General features: G+C 38.6%; 1 protein-coding gene across 4 annotated transcripts in view; it reads right to left on the reverse strand.

Moving 5' to 3' along the window:
• SCAPER (S-phase cyclin A associated protein in the ER) overlaps positions 1–17657 on the reverse strand; it is a 161336-nt gene that overhangs the window by 95955 nt on the left and 47724 nt on the right. For all 4 annotated transcript variants that reach the window (XM_042824624.1, XM_042824622.1, XM_042824621.1 and 1 more), the window contains exons 9-19: positions 13817–14082; positions 13155–13379; positions 11448–11618; positions 10895–10970; positions 10336–10453; positions 9892–10003; positions 8746–8886; positions 7128–7283; positions 5456–5598; positions 1844–1925; positions 1252–1404 (exon numbers count right to left, since the gene is read on the reverse strand). In XM_042824624.1, the coding sequence (XP_042680558.1) occupies positions 1252–1404; positions 1844–1925; positions 5456–5598; positions 7128–7283; positions 8746–8886; positions 9892–10003; positions 10336–10453; positions 10895–10970; positions 11448–11618; positions 13155–13379; positions 13817–14082 (1643 nt within the window). The remainder of the gene's footprint in view (positions 1–1251; positions 1405–1843; positions 1926–5455; positions 5599–7127; positions 7284–8745; positions 8887–9891; positions 10004–10335; positions 10454–10894; positions 10971–11447; positions 11619–13154; positions 13380–13816; positions 14083–17657) is intronic.

Here is a 17657-nt window from a genome sequence, read left to right on the forward strand (position 1 = left end):
GACCACAAGGAAAGCTTTTGTGACACAAATGCTGCATCTTGAATGCTGATAATGCAGCACACAGAGCAGATTTCAAAGAATATATATGCAGTGGTTTTTCATTTTCATATCTCAAGCACAGAACTTAATCCCTAGGTTTGCATGAACATCTTTTGTGCAGATCTTTAGAGCAAATTACACAATGATTTGCTAGCCAGCAGAGGAATATGTTAAAATATGCTGGCTTCTCATCTCATTCTCACTTTACTCTAATTTCACCAATTAATAAAACTTACATTCTGAAAGACATGAATGAACGTGTAGGAGTCCAGCCTGCTGAACCAAGGGTTTCTGTTCCAGTACTACCTGAAGTGGTCCTATGCACTCTTAAATTAATGAATGAAGAGTAATCATAAAATGAGAGAATCATAGAATGGCTTGGGCTGGAAGGGACCTCAAGGATTGCCAAGGCTCCAACCCCACTGCCACAGACAAAGCTGCCAACCTCCACATTTTAATATAATGTGGGACAGAAGGCTTTGCACAGTAATTCAAGTCAATGAAAGCAATTAACAAGAACTGACCTCCCTGTTTCCTACTCAGTGATTGTATGGCTCCCTCTTCTCTAGCACTCCTCCGGCACATAGAATGGTACACACAAGAAGAGATAACCTGTTGAGAGTGAAGATCTGCCAAGCCAAAACCTGGCTTCTGATATGACGAGAAAATAGATGTTCAATGGAAAGTAAAACAATATTGATTGTTCTCTTCAACACTAAAAGCCTCCAATTAAACTCAGTTTGAGAACTTCCTGGGCTCACTGTGTTTTCTCTGCAGGCAGTAACCTTCAGGGAATTTCAGTCCAATGAAACTTGTCCAGTCATCCCTTGAATACATATCAAAATCAAGTATCTGCAGGATATTATATGAAGGATTTCACAACTCAGCAAACAGCTACGTAAAGAATCTCATTCTTTACTTCATATCTAGATTTTTTATCTAGCTTCATTTGATGATCCCTCAGTTTTTTTTTATAAAAGACAGAGCTACCAACTGAGTACAGTCCACGCCATCACACCTCTGATTCTACAGGTACTCCAAATCTGCTGTAAACCACCCTGTTCATAGACAGAAAAAGCTGAACTAAGGTGCACTTCACAAATGCACCAGGACGCAGCGCACGCACCGTGCTCTTATCTGGGAATGAAACACCATTCGTAGCTGCCAGACTCAGGCTGGCCTTGCAACTCTGACAGCAGCCCTCTGACTTACCATCACGTTGCATAACGAGCACTGCTTTTTGCGCTCATACGGTGTGAGTTTCGGTGCATAATCAGTATTAGCATGCCTTCCACTACTCAACTCAGCTGCTTTCTCTTTTCGTTGTTCAATTTGTTCCATGTGCCTTCTAATACTTTCATCATGCTGAATGCAAGGTAACAAAAGCAAAGGGAAAAAAAAAAAAAAAAGGATATGAAGTAAATGGTACAGAAATACCAAGAATTACTGAAGTTTGCACAGCTAGGATGAATGTATGTTAAACTGAATAAACTGAAACCTTTTTTTTTCCTGTAAGGCATCAGAAGTCACCACACACCAGAGACTTTAGCATCTGCTGTACCTGCATAGCAGGTGCAGCTCACTGGATTCTTTCAAGGGTTTCACACTTGCATGGAAATAGAACAAACGTGTAACTATTACTTAAAATCAGAGACTGAGGTTAAAAAAAAGGTAGCTTAGGGCACATTTTAACACACTGTAATACCTTTACTAAATAAAACAGATACAGAACTTATTCTAGAGAATTCCTGCATTGCTAATGTATTTTTTCAACTGAAGTATTTTCTTTAGTTTTTATTTTTACCTTCAGCTGAATCTTTTTCTGCAGTTCTTCCATAGCTTCTTGTTGAGCTGCAGTTAGAGCTGCCAATCTCTCTTCTCGATCTCTAACAAGAAGATGATAAATGCAGAGGGAAACTTTTAGTATTATATTGAGGCTGAAAAATAATGACAATGCCATGCTTTGCCTCCATTAACATTCTGCAGTCAGCGACCATTTTCACTGAACCACAGGGAAGGAGTACAACGGCAAACCAAAGTAAAACCATGAAGTAATAAGGGAATTACATTTCATAGTGAATATTTAAAGACACAGATAAAACTTTGACCACCAACAAACGATACCACTTATAAGTGACAAGTGATAAACCGATGCTCTAAAAAGTCACAATTCTCAATTTTAAAGTTGCCAAAGGACAGCAAAACAATTAAGCATTTACTTTAATATTACTTTCTGCACAAAACTGAAAAGGCAGGAACTATTCTTGTTTACTGTGTCTACAACCCTCTCCCAGTAATGGAATCATGCCTTCAGTTAATGCTCCTTCTCAGTCTTTGCCACTGGCAGCTACTATGAAAGATCCCAACAGTACCACATCTATTGTTAGTGGAGATCTGATATACGTACAGGCAAATGAGATTTCAGTTAAAGTCATAAATAAAACTCAAAATTAACAGAAGATGCAAAGGGAATCCCCTGAGCAACAGTCCACTGGAGAAAGCAGTAAAAGCAAAGTAACCACGGTAGAAATAAAATAGAAGGCTCAGATAATATCACTTTTTGAAAAGTCACAGAAAGTATAAAAGCAGACAGGAGAGACAACAGGACAGGAAACAAGATTAACAATAAACACTAAGAATTGGTCATTCAGAAATAAGCAAACTCTTTCAAATGCCATGGACATAGGCAGGAGAGTGAGAAAGACACGATGAATTAGAAGCATTATAAACTTCATGTGCTGTTTCCTAGAGAATTTACAGAAAGGCTGAGCTAGTCTTTGATTTTGCTTTAAAGAAGAAAAACTTCTGACTTGCACCATGAGCTGAAACAAATCCTAACTATCATAACACAATCCAAATCCGAAGTGTAGTTATGTCTTTCAGTCTACATTTTAAAATACTTGTTTAATCCCACAGGCTAGGACTAATCAATATCACTGCATATGTGGATTAACAGCGTTTAAAACAAAACTCTCAAGTTCCCATTTATAAAGCATCAATGTTATCCCTCTCTAGGCCCTCCTGAAATGCATACTTTTTACATTATTAGGTTACATTTTACAGTTGTTTTATGATTTCTATTGATAAGAACAAAATTTTCCATGTAAAGGATTACAATTCTCTGGAATATAAAATCCACAGAAATTACATCTAAAACTTTACTGGAACATTAACATATCACAAGGGCAGAGGGGTTTTAAAGTCAGTTGTAAACACACTAACCCTTTCATACACTTGCTTTAACCACCACCAGAAGCACATACACATAAAGCTTACACTGAAGAAGCTTTAAGAAGGTATTCCAAAAATGACTAACTGAAGGAAGCATCCTGCCTTTGGGCTGAGTCAAATCCTAGCAGAACCTGATCAAGCTGAAGGCAAAGACAGAAGGGGCAGTGCAGAGAGTTTGCTGTCAAACTCATCTCTCACTCAGCTTTTGAACTACAACACTTTGCATCCTGCTCTGCTGTGTTAGAGAAACCTCAGAACTCTTAACAAGTAGACAAGATTGAGGCCAGAGGTAACAGAATGCCAGGTTGCAAGGCACCATGTACACAGCCTTTCCTACTCACTCAGAAACGGAAGAATAAAGAAGAGAGAAAAGGAGGGGAAACCCCATCTATTTCATTTAACCAGTACCAGTCAAAGAACTGCAAGCACTTACCACAGTATCAAATACAAAGCAACTGAAAACTGAGTGTTACAGAATCAAATAAGAGGAAATTTGCTGAAATAGTGCTAACAGAGGGCAAATGGAAGCCGCAAGTCTTCTCATCATAATGAAAGAAATACGGGGCAATAAAGGCAAGAAGCAATTCTAAAACTGATTAAGTAAGAAGAATACAGGATTGTAGAGTACCACAGAAGGCAGAGAATGTTTTAAATATCTTTTTCCCCAAGTTATTTAACACCTATTTCAAATCCCAGAAGTCATCCACCCTCTGGAAAGAGACGTAAAAATGTCTTGGGCCTTGTAAGAACTGCCTGCTGTGATGATAAGAATAATCCCTGGTCAACTGCCTCCTGTTCACCATGTTAAATAAACTACAACCACATCACAGCCTTTTGTCTGTGTAAAATATTAAAGTTTTGTTCCTCAATTTTCCAGCTTTCAAGAAAACCACCTTGTTTTTTCCAGATAAGCTCACAGGTATTCCTCAACATATTACAATATTACCTCACTCAACAGCCACACAGACAGATGGCTGTGGTAGAAGAGGGCATACAATATCAGAAAGATGTGGAAGTTTCACACGTGCACACACTGTCATCTCAAAATAGCACAATCCTCTCTGCCAGCCCTCATCTACCTCGAGAGTCAGATGCTGACTGAGGCCTTCCCTCTCGCTCTCACTGTGACTGCAAGTCAAAACATTCAGGAGAGGTCCATGAAGTCCTGAGCAAGGCCACGGATCCAACCCACTGTTATATCTGAACATCCCACTGAAAATTATCTCTTCTTGATGTCAAGCTAGAATTGCCCATGATTCTTGAACGTGCATTGATCACTTTCTTCCATTTCAGAATATTTTATTTGGAGAAGAAAAATAATTCAGGATGATTTCCTATAAAACAAGCTCACACAATCAGAATGTTTAAGCCGCTGCCATTGAATGCTTCATGCCAAAAGAATACAACTTCTGTTTAGATTTTATGGAACGCTTGTGGTAACGGAACTATAAGGAAAACGTGAATATAAGGAAGTGAATCCAAATAGAACTAGGCAAATAAAACAATAAAAACAAAGAAGCTTTTTCTGAATCAAACTTGTAAGCAAACCTTCCTCACACACCACACTGTCACACCCTACACCCAAGGGTGTACTTTCAATACTTCATTCTCTTTGCTCTATACTTTGTCGCAAATGAAAGAGAGAGAAAAGCCCACCTGAAAACCCCTTTATGAACTTCTGTTCATGGGCAAAAACATAAAACAAGTACTTCACAGGCAGTGGAATTAATTAAGCCTGGTTTCCCGGCTTTGTGCTTCACAAATGAAGTCTCTGGTGTCTACAGAAAAGGTGAAGTCAAATTGATGCCAGTAAGTCCAAAAGTTACTGGAGAGCAAAGGAAATAGCGAACGCAGAGATATTAATCTTGCTTCCTTTGAAAACTAAGCTAAAATATAAAAAAGGCAAATTATTAAAAGGTCTTGTTAGCAATAAAAGTAAGATGAAGTAATGCTAACAATATATAATAAAATACAGCATTGCACGTTGCAGCATGCGTGTACCTAAGGAATACAAAAATCTATTACAGAACTTATGAATTTTGTTCTTTCAAACCATTCATCAAGAACATTTATTAATGCTACTTTAAAAATACTAAGCCTGAAGACACTTATTAATACACAGAAGATGCAGTCTGCCTGAAAGGATAATGATGAAGTAGAGGAAACAAAAACGTGGCAAAGTTACCTGGCCCTTTCCCGTGCTGCATCTTCCCGTGCTTTCTCTTTCTCTTGCCTCTGCTGTTCAATCCGTGCTTCTTGTTCTTTCCTTTTCAACAGCAACTCTTCAACCCGAGCTTGGCGTTCTGCTTCCAGAGCTCTTTTGCGCTCCTAGTTGAAGAAAAATAAATTCTAACTCCTCTTTTAGGAAAGAAAAAAAAAAAATTCCTTCATAGAATTCTTCCTTGCTTTCATGATGTTACTCCATCACGCACTTCTGTTACATGAAGGACTGATGCGTATATTCAAGAGACTGAACAGAAAATTGAACGCACAACTGTGTGAACTCAGCCACAATTTTGCTCATCCTGAGGAGGATGAACAACCAGAAGTTCAGCAAAATGATCAACGAGAATAAAGCATTTTGAATCTCTAAAAGGATAAACATGTTACAGAACCAAAATATACTCCCACAAAATACTGATATTTAAATCTGGTACAACATCTGGCCATTTCCTTGGGTCCTGCTTGTTGCCTGGGAGAAGAGGCCAAACCCCTCCTCACCACAACCTCCCTTCAGGAAGCTGCAGAGTGCCATGAGGTCTCCCCTGAGCCTCCTCCAGACTGAACAATCCCAGCTCCCTCAGCCACTCCTCATAAGGTTTGTGCTCCAGACCCCTCACCAGTTTTGTTGCCCTTCTCTGACATGCTCCAGGGCCTCAATGTCTTTTTTGCCAATCCCATAATGTGACTCCAAGAAAGCTCAATTCTAGAATAACGAGTGTAATTAACTACAAAAACCCATGTCACTAGGGTCAGGCTTTTTCATAAATGATCTGGAAAGGTACATTTCTCCAACAATGGAATCTTCAGAAATCCAGGAACTTTTAGTAATAGATTCTCTTAAAAAAATGTTACCTAGCAATTCTGGGGCACCTTCTGTCTCAAAAAAAGCATCTGACCAATTGAGGTCAGTATCACATCACATTTTTCAACAAGGAGATAGCACCACCATTACCAGCTGATTCTAAGCTCAAAAGGATTCTCAGACAAACTACAGCTTTGATCTGATGCACATGTATACAGGGAGAAGGGAGTTCACAAGAAAAAACTTGCTTGTTATTCTAGCATAGATAATAGTGTCAAAAAGTGGATGCGTGAGGTTGGAGAGCTTAGTATTGAAATGCTGCAGTCAAAAAAAAGACTGCCAAGGATTTCAGGACTGTAAACACATTTGTGTTATAATTTTCAATGGTCTTGAAAAAATGTATGATAATAATGAGAGTATATGAACTTTCATTCATATATAAGGTACAATTTTCTCTTCCTTCTTTAAGTTTCACGTGTCACTAAAAGACTGATACTCCATTAGAAGATAAACATTTGTTTTTTTAAAAAGCTTAAGACAGGCAACAATCATCTACCCACCACCTATATTCTGGTCTAAAGGGAAGTGACTCTGCCTACAGCAGGGGGGTTGAAACTACATCATCTTGAAGGTCCCTTCCAACACAAATCATTCCATGATTCTATATCACCTCAGCCATACTTAGATTCCTCTCTTGGTGCTGAAACATGGCAGGGGAAACACATTAGACTACACTCACTTGAACTAAAAATTTAAGACAGAAAGCAACAAAAAACTGCACAGTCAAAAACATACATTTCATTGCCACCCTGCAATTACAGATATCTTGTACCTGAACAGCTTCATCACGTGCTTGCTTTTCCTCTTGCCTTCGTTGACGCTCTTCTTGCAATTCATTTAAGCGCTGTTCATATTCTTTTAATTTATTCAGCACATCATGACGTTTGTTCTGAGCTTCCAAGGTGTTTATAAAAGCAATTTCATTTACCTGCAAAGATCATGAAGTGTGAGAAAAGATCAGTGAAGCTGAAGCTTTCTTTTTAGTGAATTCCATCCATTTATTATCCATTTGATAATTAATTTGGTGAGACACTTGTACAGAATCTGCTGGAAATCAATGCTTGACGAAATTGGTCTGTTTCCAATGTTACTGAAGAAAATCATGAATATTTATCAGCACTAACCCATACTAAAAACCTATGGCTGAAACAGAAATTATTCTTCTATACCCAAAGTTTATGCTCTGTTTGAATCCACAAAATAAATCAGCGCTGAGGAAAATGGACGAATAGTAACACAGCCATCACACAGAAGTTGGTACTTGTCTTGTTTACTAATTAGTAAACTTATTTACACAATAGATTTCATAGCACAATAAGCAAGTAATCATTAGGAATTCAGATAAGCAAATGGGTTGCAACAGCTACCACATTCTTTCAGCTTTACTCATCAACTACAGTTTCTCTAAAGCCTTCTGGCCCAGTTAACCGTCAATTCCAGAACAGAAGAATCTCAAAGGCAGAAGATCTTATACATTTAAACGTATACATAAATAACTAAAACATCTGCTTAGCTGAGAAATTATGCTAATTATAATTTAATTAATAGAATTGAAGTCACACTAATGTAAATGAAATAATAAGCTATGTTAGACTGAATTATGTGATCTAGAAACTGTTTTAATCTAAGAGAAGAAAGAGCAAATTAGTGAAAAAGCTTAACGAGTTTTTGTTGTGCTTATCATATAATAATGAACAGCTCAGCATCAATCACAGCTGGGACAAATGCTCATTAAATAATTTGGCCTTAAGGAGCTGTATGTATCTTGGGAAAGATATGTTTATTAAAGAATATGAATTAAGTCAACCAACAAACAGCAGCCAGTGCTCATTTTCTGAATCTAGGTATTGAAGCCTGAAGTGTACTAGCTAAATGCTTGGTTTCAGTAATTGCTGTGTTATCAATGGGTTTATGTCCAGCTTTTAAACAATGTAAGTAGTACAAGCCACAGCAACAGAAATACAGTATAGAAGAACACAATGTATAAGGACACTGAATCCAGCATGGCTATTCAATGAAGTGCAATGTTCTCTCCCTTCTTTGCATTCTGCTGGAGTACAGAGAATTTATGAGATCTCCTTCCCTTCCAGGAGCTCTGTCCCCAAAAATGCCACTACACTGTCTGCAAACAATGAGAGTTCTTACTTGAATCCATCTTTTCTTCTAGCTCAGCCCACCATAATGTCTAATAACAGACTCATTTAAAATTCATTTTAGAGGGGAAAAAAATGCAGTTTTAGAGATTGGCATTTATCTGCTTCACAGGTGATACGTGCCCATTCCTGCACTACTTACATTATCCTTCACAACACATTCCAGAACGCTCTGTGGTACAGAACATAAACAAACACGGCAGTTGAATATTTGTTCTTTAAAGTGAAACAGCTTACCTTAGCTTCCTCCTCTTGTGCTTTTTTCACAATTGCTTGTAGCTGCACTTCACGTTTGAACTCTGCATGGAGCAATTTTTCCTCCATCATCCTGCGCCTTTGATCTAATAATTCTTCTTTCCATTTCCGTACATCTTTCTCCTGTACAGAATCAGAGAATTCATTACTAACACAGCAGCTGAAAGTACGACCAGAATTTTCCTCTGAATTTTCTTGGTTCTGAAGCTTTAATTACGGAAATAAAATATTTTGGAGCCTTGCTTGCACAAATCCTGCACCACGTTTAACTCTAAGTACACTGATTTGCTAACTGTTCCACTATCCTTTGCAAAATCCATTTCAATAAATTCTCATCCTCCAGAAATAAAGTAGGTAAATAATCATAAGTTAGGATCACAAGATAACCAAATCACCTAGTCCAATGCCTTGCTCTAAGCAAGCTCAGCTATGAGATCATGTTGGTTGGTTGCTGAGGACCAGCGAGGGTGTTATCCACTTGGTTCTTGAAAACCTCCAAATACAAAGCAGCTACAACCTCTAAGTAGTCTGCTCCAGTATTTAGCTGTCCTCACAATGAGGAACTTTCTCTGCCTGGCTGGAACCTCTTACTTAAAAATAAAATAATTATGTCCATCATCTCTCAGCCTACTGTCCTAAAACACTGTGAAGAGCCTAGCTTCAGTCCATTAATAATCACCTGCTAAGCACTGGAAGGCTGCCACTAAGTCCTAATCCATCCATCCACACGACTGGGTGGATAAGTGAAGAAAAAAAATATACAGTATACACCTTTCATTATTCTACATGGAACACATTTCTTCACTATTTCTAATATTTTAGACTGCAACCTTTGGCAAATCATTCATATCTTCCAAGACATATATACAGCTCACATCACAACAGGAGAATCAACTGTCAAAGAAGTCTTCTTGTTTTTGGTATTAGCAATATCCTGATCTTAGATCAGAAATTCAAGCTCTTTTTGTGATGCACGAGTCACCCACGAAAACCATGTGAGTTGACACTCAGGAAAATTCTGTTTTACTGCATGTTTTAACCTCTGGCATTCTGAGACAACATGGAGGGAGAGAAGAAAGGTTTTCTGGAAAGCAGCAAACTGGCTACTTTGTACTATAGGAAGCTTACCCTCTCCATTAATTTCTGAAGCTTCAGTGCCTTTTCTTCACGTAACTTTTCTCTCAGCTGTTGAGCTTTCATTTGTTTTTCTTCGTGTTTCTTCTTGGATTCTGCTATTGTTCTTTTAATTAAAAAAAAAAGCAGAGCAAAAGTCAGCGAAACATCATCACGTGACAGCACTGCAAACATTTCTATGACATTTTCAGTAAGAAAACACAAACAGGCCACTGCAATTATTTCCCTTAAATGTAAATATTGTTCTTCCAGTCTTCAAATATTTACTTAACGGTCAATGTAGCACGAACCTCGCTCATCATGAAAATAATACGCTCGTTTCTTTAAAACTTTCCACCCACAGACTTAGAGAAAGTAAGTTTATGAGCAGCTTCATAGAGGCACGAGCTCGGTTGCTCGTTTCCACTGCCCAATCAAGACATGAAACAACTCTAACACCTTTTGCGTGAGGGCGATGACAGTTTCTCATGCATGTGTATTCCGTGGCCAGGCGGGCGTGCAGGCTCTTCTTCCACTCTGTCTCCCCAAGAATTACTCTGGCGCCACGATTCACGGGCTGTACGTTGAGAAAACAGACTTTTATCACTGAAACACCGTTCTAGGAGAAGTGCTACTAGTGAGGCTTCGTTCCTCTTGAAGTTCTCCCTCAAATGGGTCCTCTACAACCTAATTAAGGTGCCAACTTTGATTGAGGCATCTCTATTCCCTGTGCACTTTCAGTGCCTAATTATTTAATTGGACTTCTAATTAAATGTTAAGATAAAACTGGAAAACAAATATTAAAATCCTAATAAAGACGTAGTGGTAGAGGCACAGATAGTTTGAACACAGAAGTCCATCTTCCCTAAGAAAGCAACATCAAATTTAACAAAACCTGGAATAATAGTCAGACGTTAGGAGGATCTCTCAAATTCTTATGCAGGCACACATAAAATGGGCATTTTTCTAACTTCTGCTGCCATTGCAAGTTCAGCACAGTAACATACAAAAATTTTACCTTCATAATCTGCCAAGACATCATTCCAGTCCATAGATATTCCACAAAAAGATATGCTTCCATTGCCCATACATGCCTGAAAATTAATGGGATCCACAGTAAAAACAGAATTTAACATGGAAACAGACACATGCATTAAATAGTGCTAGCGCAGTGATTTCCGATAACGTTTCCAAATTCAACTAGCCATCTCTAAAATTGATGCTGTTTCTGCTGATTTGGAGAGTAGGCAATGGAAACTACTGCCCCAGCTGTAGCAGCTCCTGTCTAGTAGCAGCAAAAAATAAAAGAGCCCAGTTTCCCCAGCTTCTCACACAGAAACAAGCAGAAGGACACAATGACTGCAACATCAGCCTCAGCAGCACAACACTGCTGAATTTACTAAGCCTGAATACTCCTTAAGGTAGCACACTATCATTACTCCATGACATTATTTACCTCATTTGCACTTAAAGGTTGCATTAATGTAAAAAGGAACACTGACATTCTGGATGTCAGCAAAGCATTAGTACAGGTTTAAAGTTAGCTATTTTAAAATAAATCCAACACTCACAGAGAAATCGCAATCATTGTCGGTTTCTATATTAATGTCATTGTTTTCCTCTGCTTCTATCTCTCTAGTTAATTGCTCCTCTTCTGCAATAGCACTAGCAATAGCTTCTTCGTTTGCCTTCTCCAGGCGATCTGCCAACTCTTCCTTCTTTGCAAGGACTTCTGCCATAGACTGCATAGGAAATATGAAACCAAGAGTCAGATCTGGACACAGAGAAGTAGTTTCCATGTAGTTAATATGAACTGTATTACAAACAAAATTGTATTCTGTTCAACTTCTAATTGCTTGTACATCCTTCCTATGTTCTCTGAATGCAGCATGCGAATGAAATACAAACAAAAACCTGAAGCTGCTCAATTATCAGCTAGTTCAAGGACCATGTAAGTCACTTCAAAATTCTCATTCACATAATCCCTTTTTATACATTCTATACATTTATACAAACGTTGTCATTAAAACAACTAAGATAGTGACTGTCTAACAACTGTCTTTTCAATACCTGACCTTAGGAACTAAGCAATGCATTGTCTGAAACATTAGTAACATGGCCTATCTTCAGAAAAGGAATCGTGCTCCAAAGCAGTATTTAGAATATGACAAAGGATCTGCAGATGAACCGTATCCGGAAACTTGACTGTGGTTAGTGCTACTTAATCTCTGGCTATACCTATTTTTCAACAAGAATGGCAAGATAGCTGGGCAAGAACATAAGCCTGAACATGCTGATTGTTGTTGTCTTCTCAAATGACCAGTATTAACTGGTTCATTTCCACTCCAGCAAGCAAGCCCTGTGCCAAAACACACAAATCTGAGCTCAATGCAGTCTAATCAGGAGCAGGGAAATGCTCCCAGGAGACACAGATCCCACTGTCAGCCTTCTGAACTGTTAAAAATTGAGAATGTGAAACAATGTCACAGCATTGCGTTGCACAGCACTGTAGCACAGAGATGCTATAAATGAGCTGCTTCTAAAAGCAGCCATATTCATGACTTGGAAATTTCCCAGTCCAGTTTGATGGCGATGCTAAAGGGAAGATGGTATGCAGGAAAGTTTCTATAAATTGGAATATTAATCTAACTTGTGGGGAAGACAAAAAACAAACTGGATTTTATGCTGCACTACTGCAATTCTCTACTGTGAGAAAACTAACAGACACCTTGAAACCTGCAGAATTCAATAGACAAAAAAGGATATTCTTTATAGGAAGCCACGTTAAAGGAGAACATTGACTCGACATTTGTTATCTGAGAATGGCATCTGTCAACATTTCGCGTTGTACGAGAATTATCGTAGTCTGTGAGTTTCCAGTTTGCATATTTAACAAAACTGGAGTAAGAATTTAATAAGAATCTTAATTTAAATGAATAGTAATAGAAGGAAATAAAATGATAATAATCATTTATGTTAAAAAGAAAAAAAAAAAAAAAAAAAGCAATCAGAGTATTGCTTTTACTCCAAATAACACTTTCAGATATTTCTAGTTTCAACTTTGGGTTTCAGTAAAATTGCCATCTTTTCCTGGTGTATCTGTTCAACACTGATTTTGTTCTGGATTTGTTCCTAAAAGAAGTCTTCTATAGACTTTCATAGTTTACACAGCAAGATAACACTCAACACTCTGCAACACAGAATGAAAACAGTGAGGCACACATGTGTTATTTACTCCAAAATCTTGTAGTATTTCTTACCAATCTGGCAGCACTCACATTTGAAATATCTGAGGGATCCATTTCAGTTTCAGTCGTAGCTTTTTCTGTTGGATGCTGGTCCAAGCTGTCAGAGACTGCAGAGGAAGCTTCATTCACCTGCACAGCTGCTGGAGGGCACTCAGTATTTGTGAGAACCAGAGGCACCTCAGAAACTGTTGGTAAGGAATCTTCTTGCAGTGGTGCTTTAGTGCTCACACTGCCTTCTGATGTGCGTGCTGTGAACTAAAAGAGACATTTGCAAAATTAACTTAAGGTAACATGCTGATTTTTAAAGTCTCCAAAGTGTTTTAAGAAAATATCAGGCATCCTTATGGTGAGTGATTTAAACAACTCCAATTACACATATTTCCAGTCGGTTGTAACTTTGCAAAAGCAGGATCTTTATCTGAACTTCCCTATACAGGAGCTGTACATAAACATCAGTTTTTGGAAAACAATGAAAGTCTGTGAATAATATGGTTCATATTACGGTTCATATCATGATATATATGGTCCATATCATGATTTTTACCTTGCCAACACCTGAATGCACTTTCACAAATATAAATCTAAACTCTCCCACAATCTGTTCAGTGAATACAAGCTTCCTCAAGAAAATTCTCCAAAGAAAAACTGCAAGACTTCTTAAGGCTAGAAAAATGGCCCAAAATTTTACCGACCTGAGTCCTCTCGATAAGAGGATGTTCAGACTGAGGTACAGGGTTTTTCTGTACAAGCTCTGTGCTTTTGGGTGCACCATCACTCGTGAGTGAATTCTCAGGCTTATTCTCTGATGGTGGTGAAACGACGTTTTCTTTGTCACTGTCACCTCTAGACTTGAGTGATTCTGCAACTACAGGAGCTTTTGCTGCCAACGCAACAGTGGATCGAGATCGAACAGGCCTCCCACGCTGAACCGTTTCCCAGCCCTCTGCATCCTTCCGATCTACATCGAGAAAAAAAGAACATCTCATTCCAAGAAAAGGACAATAACAGAGGTATGGTAACTATTTTATAACAGCATTCCACAAGTTGTACAGCAAAAACATTCCCTTAAAACATTAAAACCAAAACCTCAATGGAATATTATTTGGCAAAGCTTGCAGCTTCAAGGAGAGCTGCCGGTTTCATAAACACTCAACAACTCTCTTCATGGAAGGGACCAATTCTGTCACCAAGCTGAATTACCCATACACATAACCAGGCAAAAATGGCACCATGTACCTAGACATTTCATATCTGCTTCTATTTCACCAGATGGCACATGCAGCAACAGCAGCATTAGAGGCCTCTGGAAAAGCACAGACCTCAGCAAGCACAGCTGTAACTACAGGTCTAAGTGAGGTCCAGAAATGAGGTCTAAGGAACCATCCAAAATGTGGTCTATGATTCTTTCAGAAGCGTTTACTTTTTCCCCTCTCTTTTTCATTCTGATATGTAAAAAAACAAAAACAGTAACAGGTGTCAGCTTTGAGAAAATTTGTTTTCCTAAATTCCTAGAAACAGCCAAATATTGCTACAGTTGGATTCCAATTTGAAGGAGCACTTAAGAGTGCAGCTTTCTCCCATTTACTTTGATGGTTAAATAGCTATAAGGTACAACATGCTGACCAACATTTCTGATATCTACTTTTGACACATACTTGGAAAACATTCAAAATTTCATCTGTCTGCCTGAATTAGCAGGTCTTCCATGTGATTCTAGGGTTTCTAGCAAATCAAGGTAGATATCTTTATAGACAACATTCTCATGGCCTCCAATTAATACCACCATGCCATTTCCCAAACATCTTTAAATAACTGATTCTTTTGAGACTTGATGATACAACCCAAGAGTGCAAAAGGCAAGCTGACAAGTATCTATATGCAGAAGAAAAGCTTAAATGAGCTATACCACAAAATGGAGCCTCATTTAAAGCATTTAATTCAGGCTCAGTTTCAAGAAATACAATTTTTTTCAGTAACCCCTCCAATACTCTCCTCCTAAGAGCATACATTCATAATGTACCTTAAAATTTAGCACTTGATGAAACAGTATGGCAAAATAAATCATAAAGAGAAATGCCATGTAAAGAACTCTCATTTTTAGAGCATGAAGCTCTATCTCCTATGCAAAGCATGATATGGAATCCAAATACCCAACAGTAAATGGCTTTCTTCTGAGGAAAAGAAAATGCTATGCCACTGTAGAACTTTACACTAAAAAAAAAAAAAAAAAAAAGAAATAAAATAAAATTCTTAGGGTATTTCTACAGCTTTTAGAAACTAAGACGGCCCTGCAGCTCAAGCATAACAATCAGAACCCTAACATTAAAATTTAACATAAACATAAATATGAATGAGTCTATTTAGTTGTCAAAAACTGTAACTTGAAACGCCTGAGGGTGGCTGGAAAACAGAATGATTGATGTATTATGATGGATTTCACATTACTAACCTAAAAAATGCCTTGCTGCATTTCTACTGAAAACACTAACTTAAATATAAAATGCAAGTGTGATGCTCTCTAAGATTACCACGCTCTTTTAGATGTCTGTGTAAGTACCATAGAATAAGTGCCAGCTTCACAGACTGCCACTATCAACTTCCTGCAGGCCAACACACCTATGGGGAGATCAGAGACCAAAATACTTTTCTTGCTTTCACAGCACGTCTTTTTATTCTAATGCAATTTCCAATACATAAAAAAGACCAGCCTTAACATTCATTTTCATAATCAAAAAATCCAAAACTGTGCATGAATCATAGAACAGTTTAGGTTGGAAGGGACCTCCAAAGTCATCCAGCCCCAACCCCCACCACAGGAAGGGACACCGCCACCAGGCCAGGTAGCTCAGAGCCCCGTGACTGCAGCAATCTCTTCAGATTACCAGTGGTAACCAGACATGTCTCCCCAAAGTCTTTCTTTCATTCTTCTTAGGTGCACTTCAGCGTGCTTCCATGTGGAACAGCTGGAACGGGCAAACAGGGTTTTAAATGTGCAACAATAATAGAATGGCCTGGGTCGAAAAGGACCACAATGATCACCTAGTTTCAACCCCCTGCTATGTACAGGAACCACAAGCAGATTTACCACAGAAAGCTTCAGGCACAGAGTGCACGAAGCACAGCCCTGTATTACATGGGACTGCAGGGACTGCTCAGACCCCATAAGTGACATCTGCATCTCCTTCACTGACCTCTACACTTGGTACGACCACAAAGATTTTGCTTACGATAGATACTGGCATAAGAACTCGCCCTGCACAGCAAGCAAAACAAACAATGAAGAGACTGTTCAGAAGACTGCTGAAATCCACCCAACCCCTGCTGTTTTACTGCAGCAGGTTTCTGGATTGGAGTACCTTCAGCAGGTCCTTTCCAAAATGAGAGTGTTGCAAGATTTCACTTCCACTTGTTCTAAAAGATGTCTTAAGTTAATAGATGTGGCATCTTCTCTACATTAAACAAGTTCAGGAGATAACCCCAGAAAATTCCAGTATCTACTGATAATTTTCCAAATATGGATAAGAATATTCTAGATATCTAAATAATAATTGCACCGATATCTTTTAGTATCTTTCCCTAAAATCTACTGAAGTTCATTCTACCAAAAAGTAAATTCATGCCTGCCTTACCTAGATGATTCCTTGCTTTGTAATGTATTTCTTAGTACCCTCAAACAGTAAAGTACAAATTACTAAAAGCATGGCAATGGGAAATTTTTACGCAGAGGGCAGTGAGGTGCTGGCACTGCTGCCCAAAGCTGTGGGTGCCCCATCCCTGGAGGTGCCCAAGGCCATGGATGGGCTCTGGGCAGCCTGAGCTGGGGGACAACCAGCCTTGGGAGGGGTGGGGCTGGGTGGGCTTTAAGGTCCCTTCCAGCTCACATCATTACATGCAACATCATACTCATCATTACCACAGGAATGAATCTTTTATTAGAAGCCATACATGCACAATTTTTAGTTTGCACTTCTTTGCTGCCAGATCTTTTACTCAGGACTTTTCAGCTAAATATTCAGCAGTGCATAGATACATCTTTTCCATTGTAAATACTATTATTTGGTGAATTCTCTAAATACAAAGCATTTTTTAATGCAAGCATGCATTCAGAGTGCAAGAACATTCAGTATCAGTTCTGTGCCATCTGACAACCAGTTGTGAAAGTTACTCTTTCATTTCCATTCTCCCAGCAGTTTTGCACTCAGCCACTTCCAGGATTGTTTTTAAGCAAAAAAAATGAAAAGCTAATTCATTTATTGACATTAGATCACACAGCTCCTAATCTGAAGCAAGGGCAATAGTCATTAGGGCATTATTCTTCCATGCTTCACATAAGCCTGGAACTTTTCATATAGCCCAGCAGCCTTCTCCATGTGCTAAGTATCACACACTGGGTTTGATTACTTGATGAGTTTTGTTAATGAATAATTCATCTGACTACCTTGATCACTCTCCAGTTTCACTAGAACCTCTCTGTCCCCACTTGCTCTCGTGTTACATGGATATGACAAGCCATCTGTTACCTTGAGGCCCTCA

This window comes from Centrocercus urophasianus, unplaced genomic scaffold (assembly GCF_019232065.1).
Source record: "Centrocercus urophasianus isolate 14NV4802_14NV808 unplaced genomic scaffold, USGS_Curo_1.0 seq_23, whole genome shotgun sequence".
Classification (NCBI taxonomy): Eukaryota; Metazoa; Chordata; class Aves; order Galliformes; family Phasianidae; genus Centrocercus; species Centrocercus urophasianus.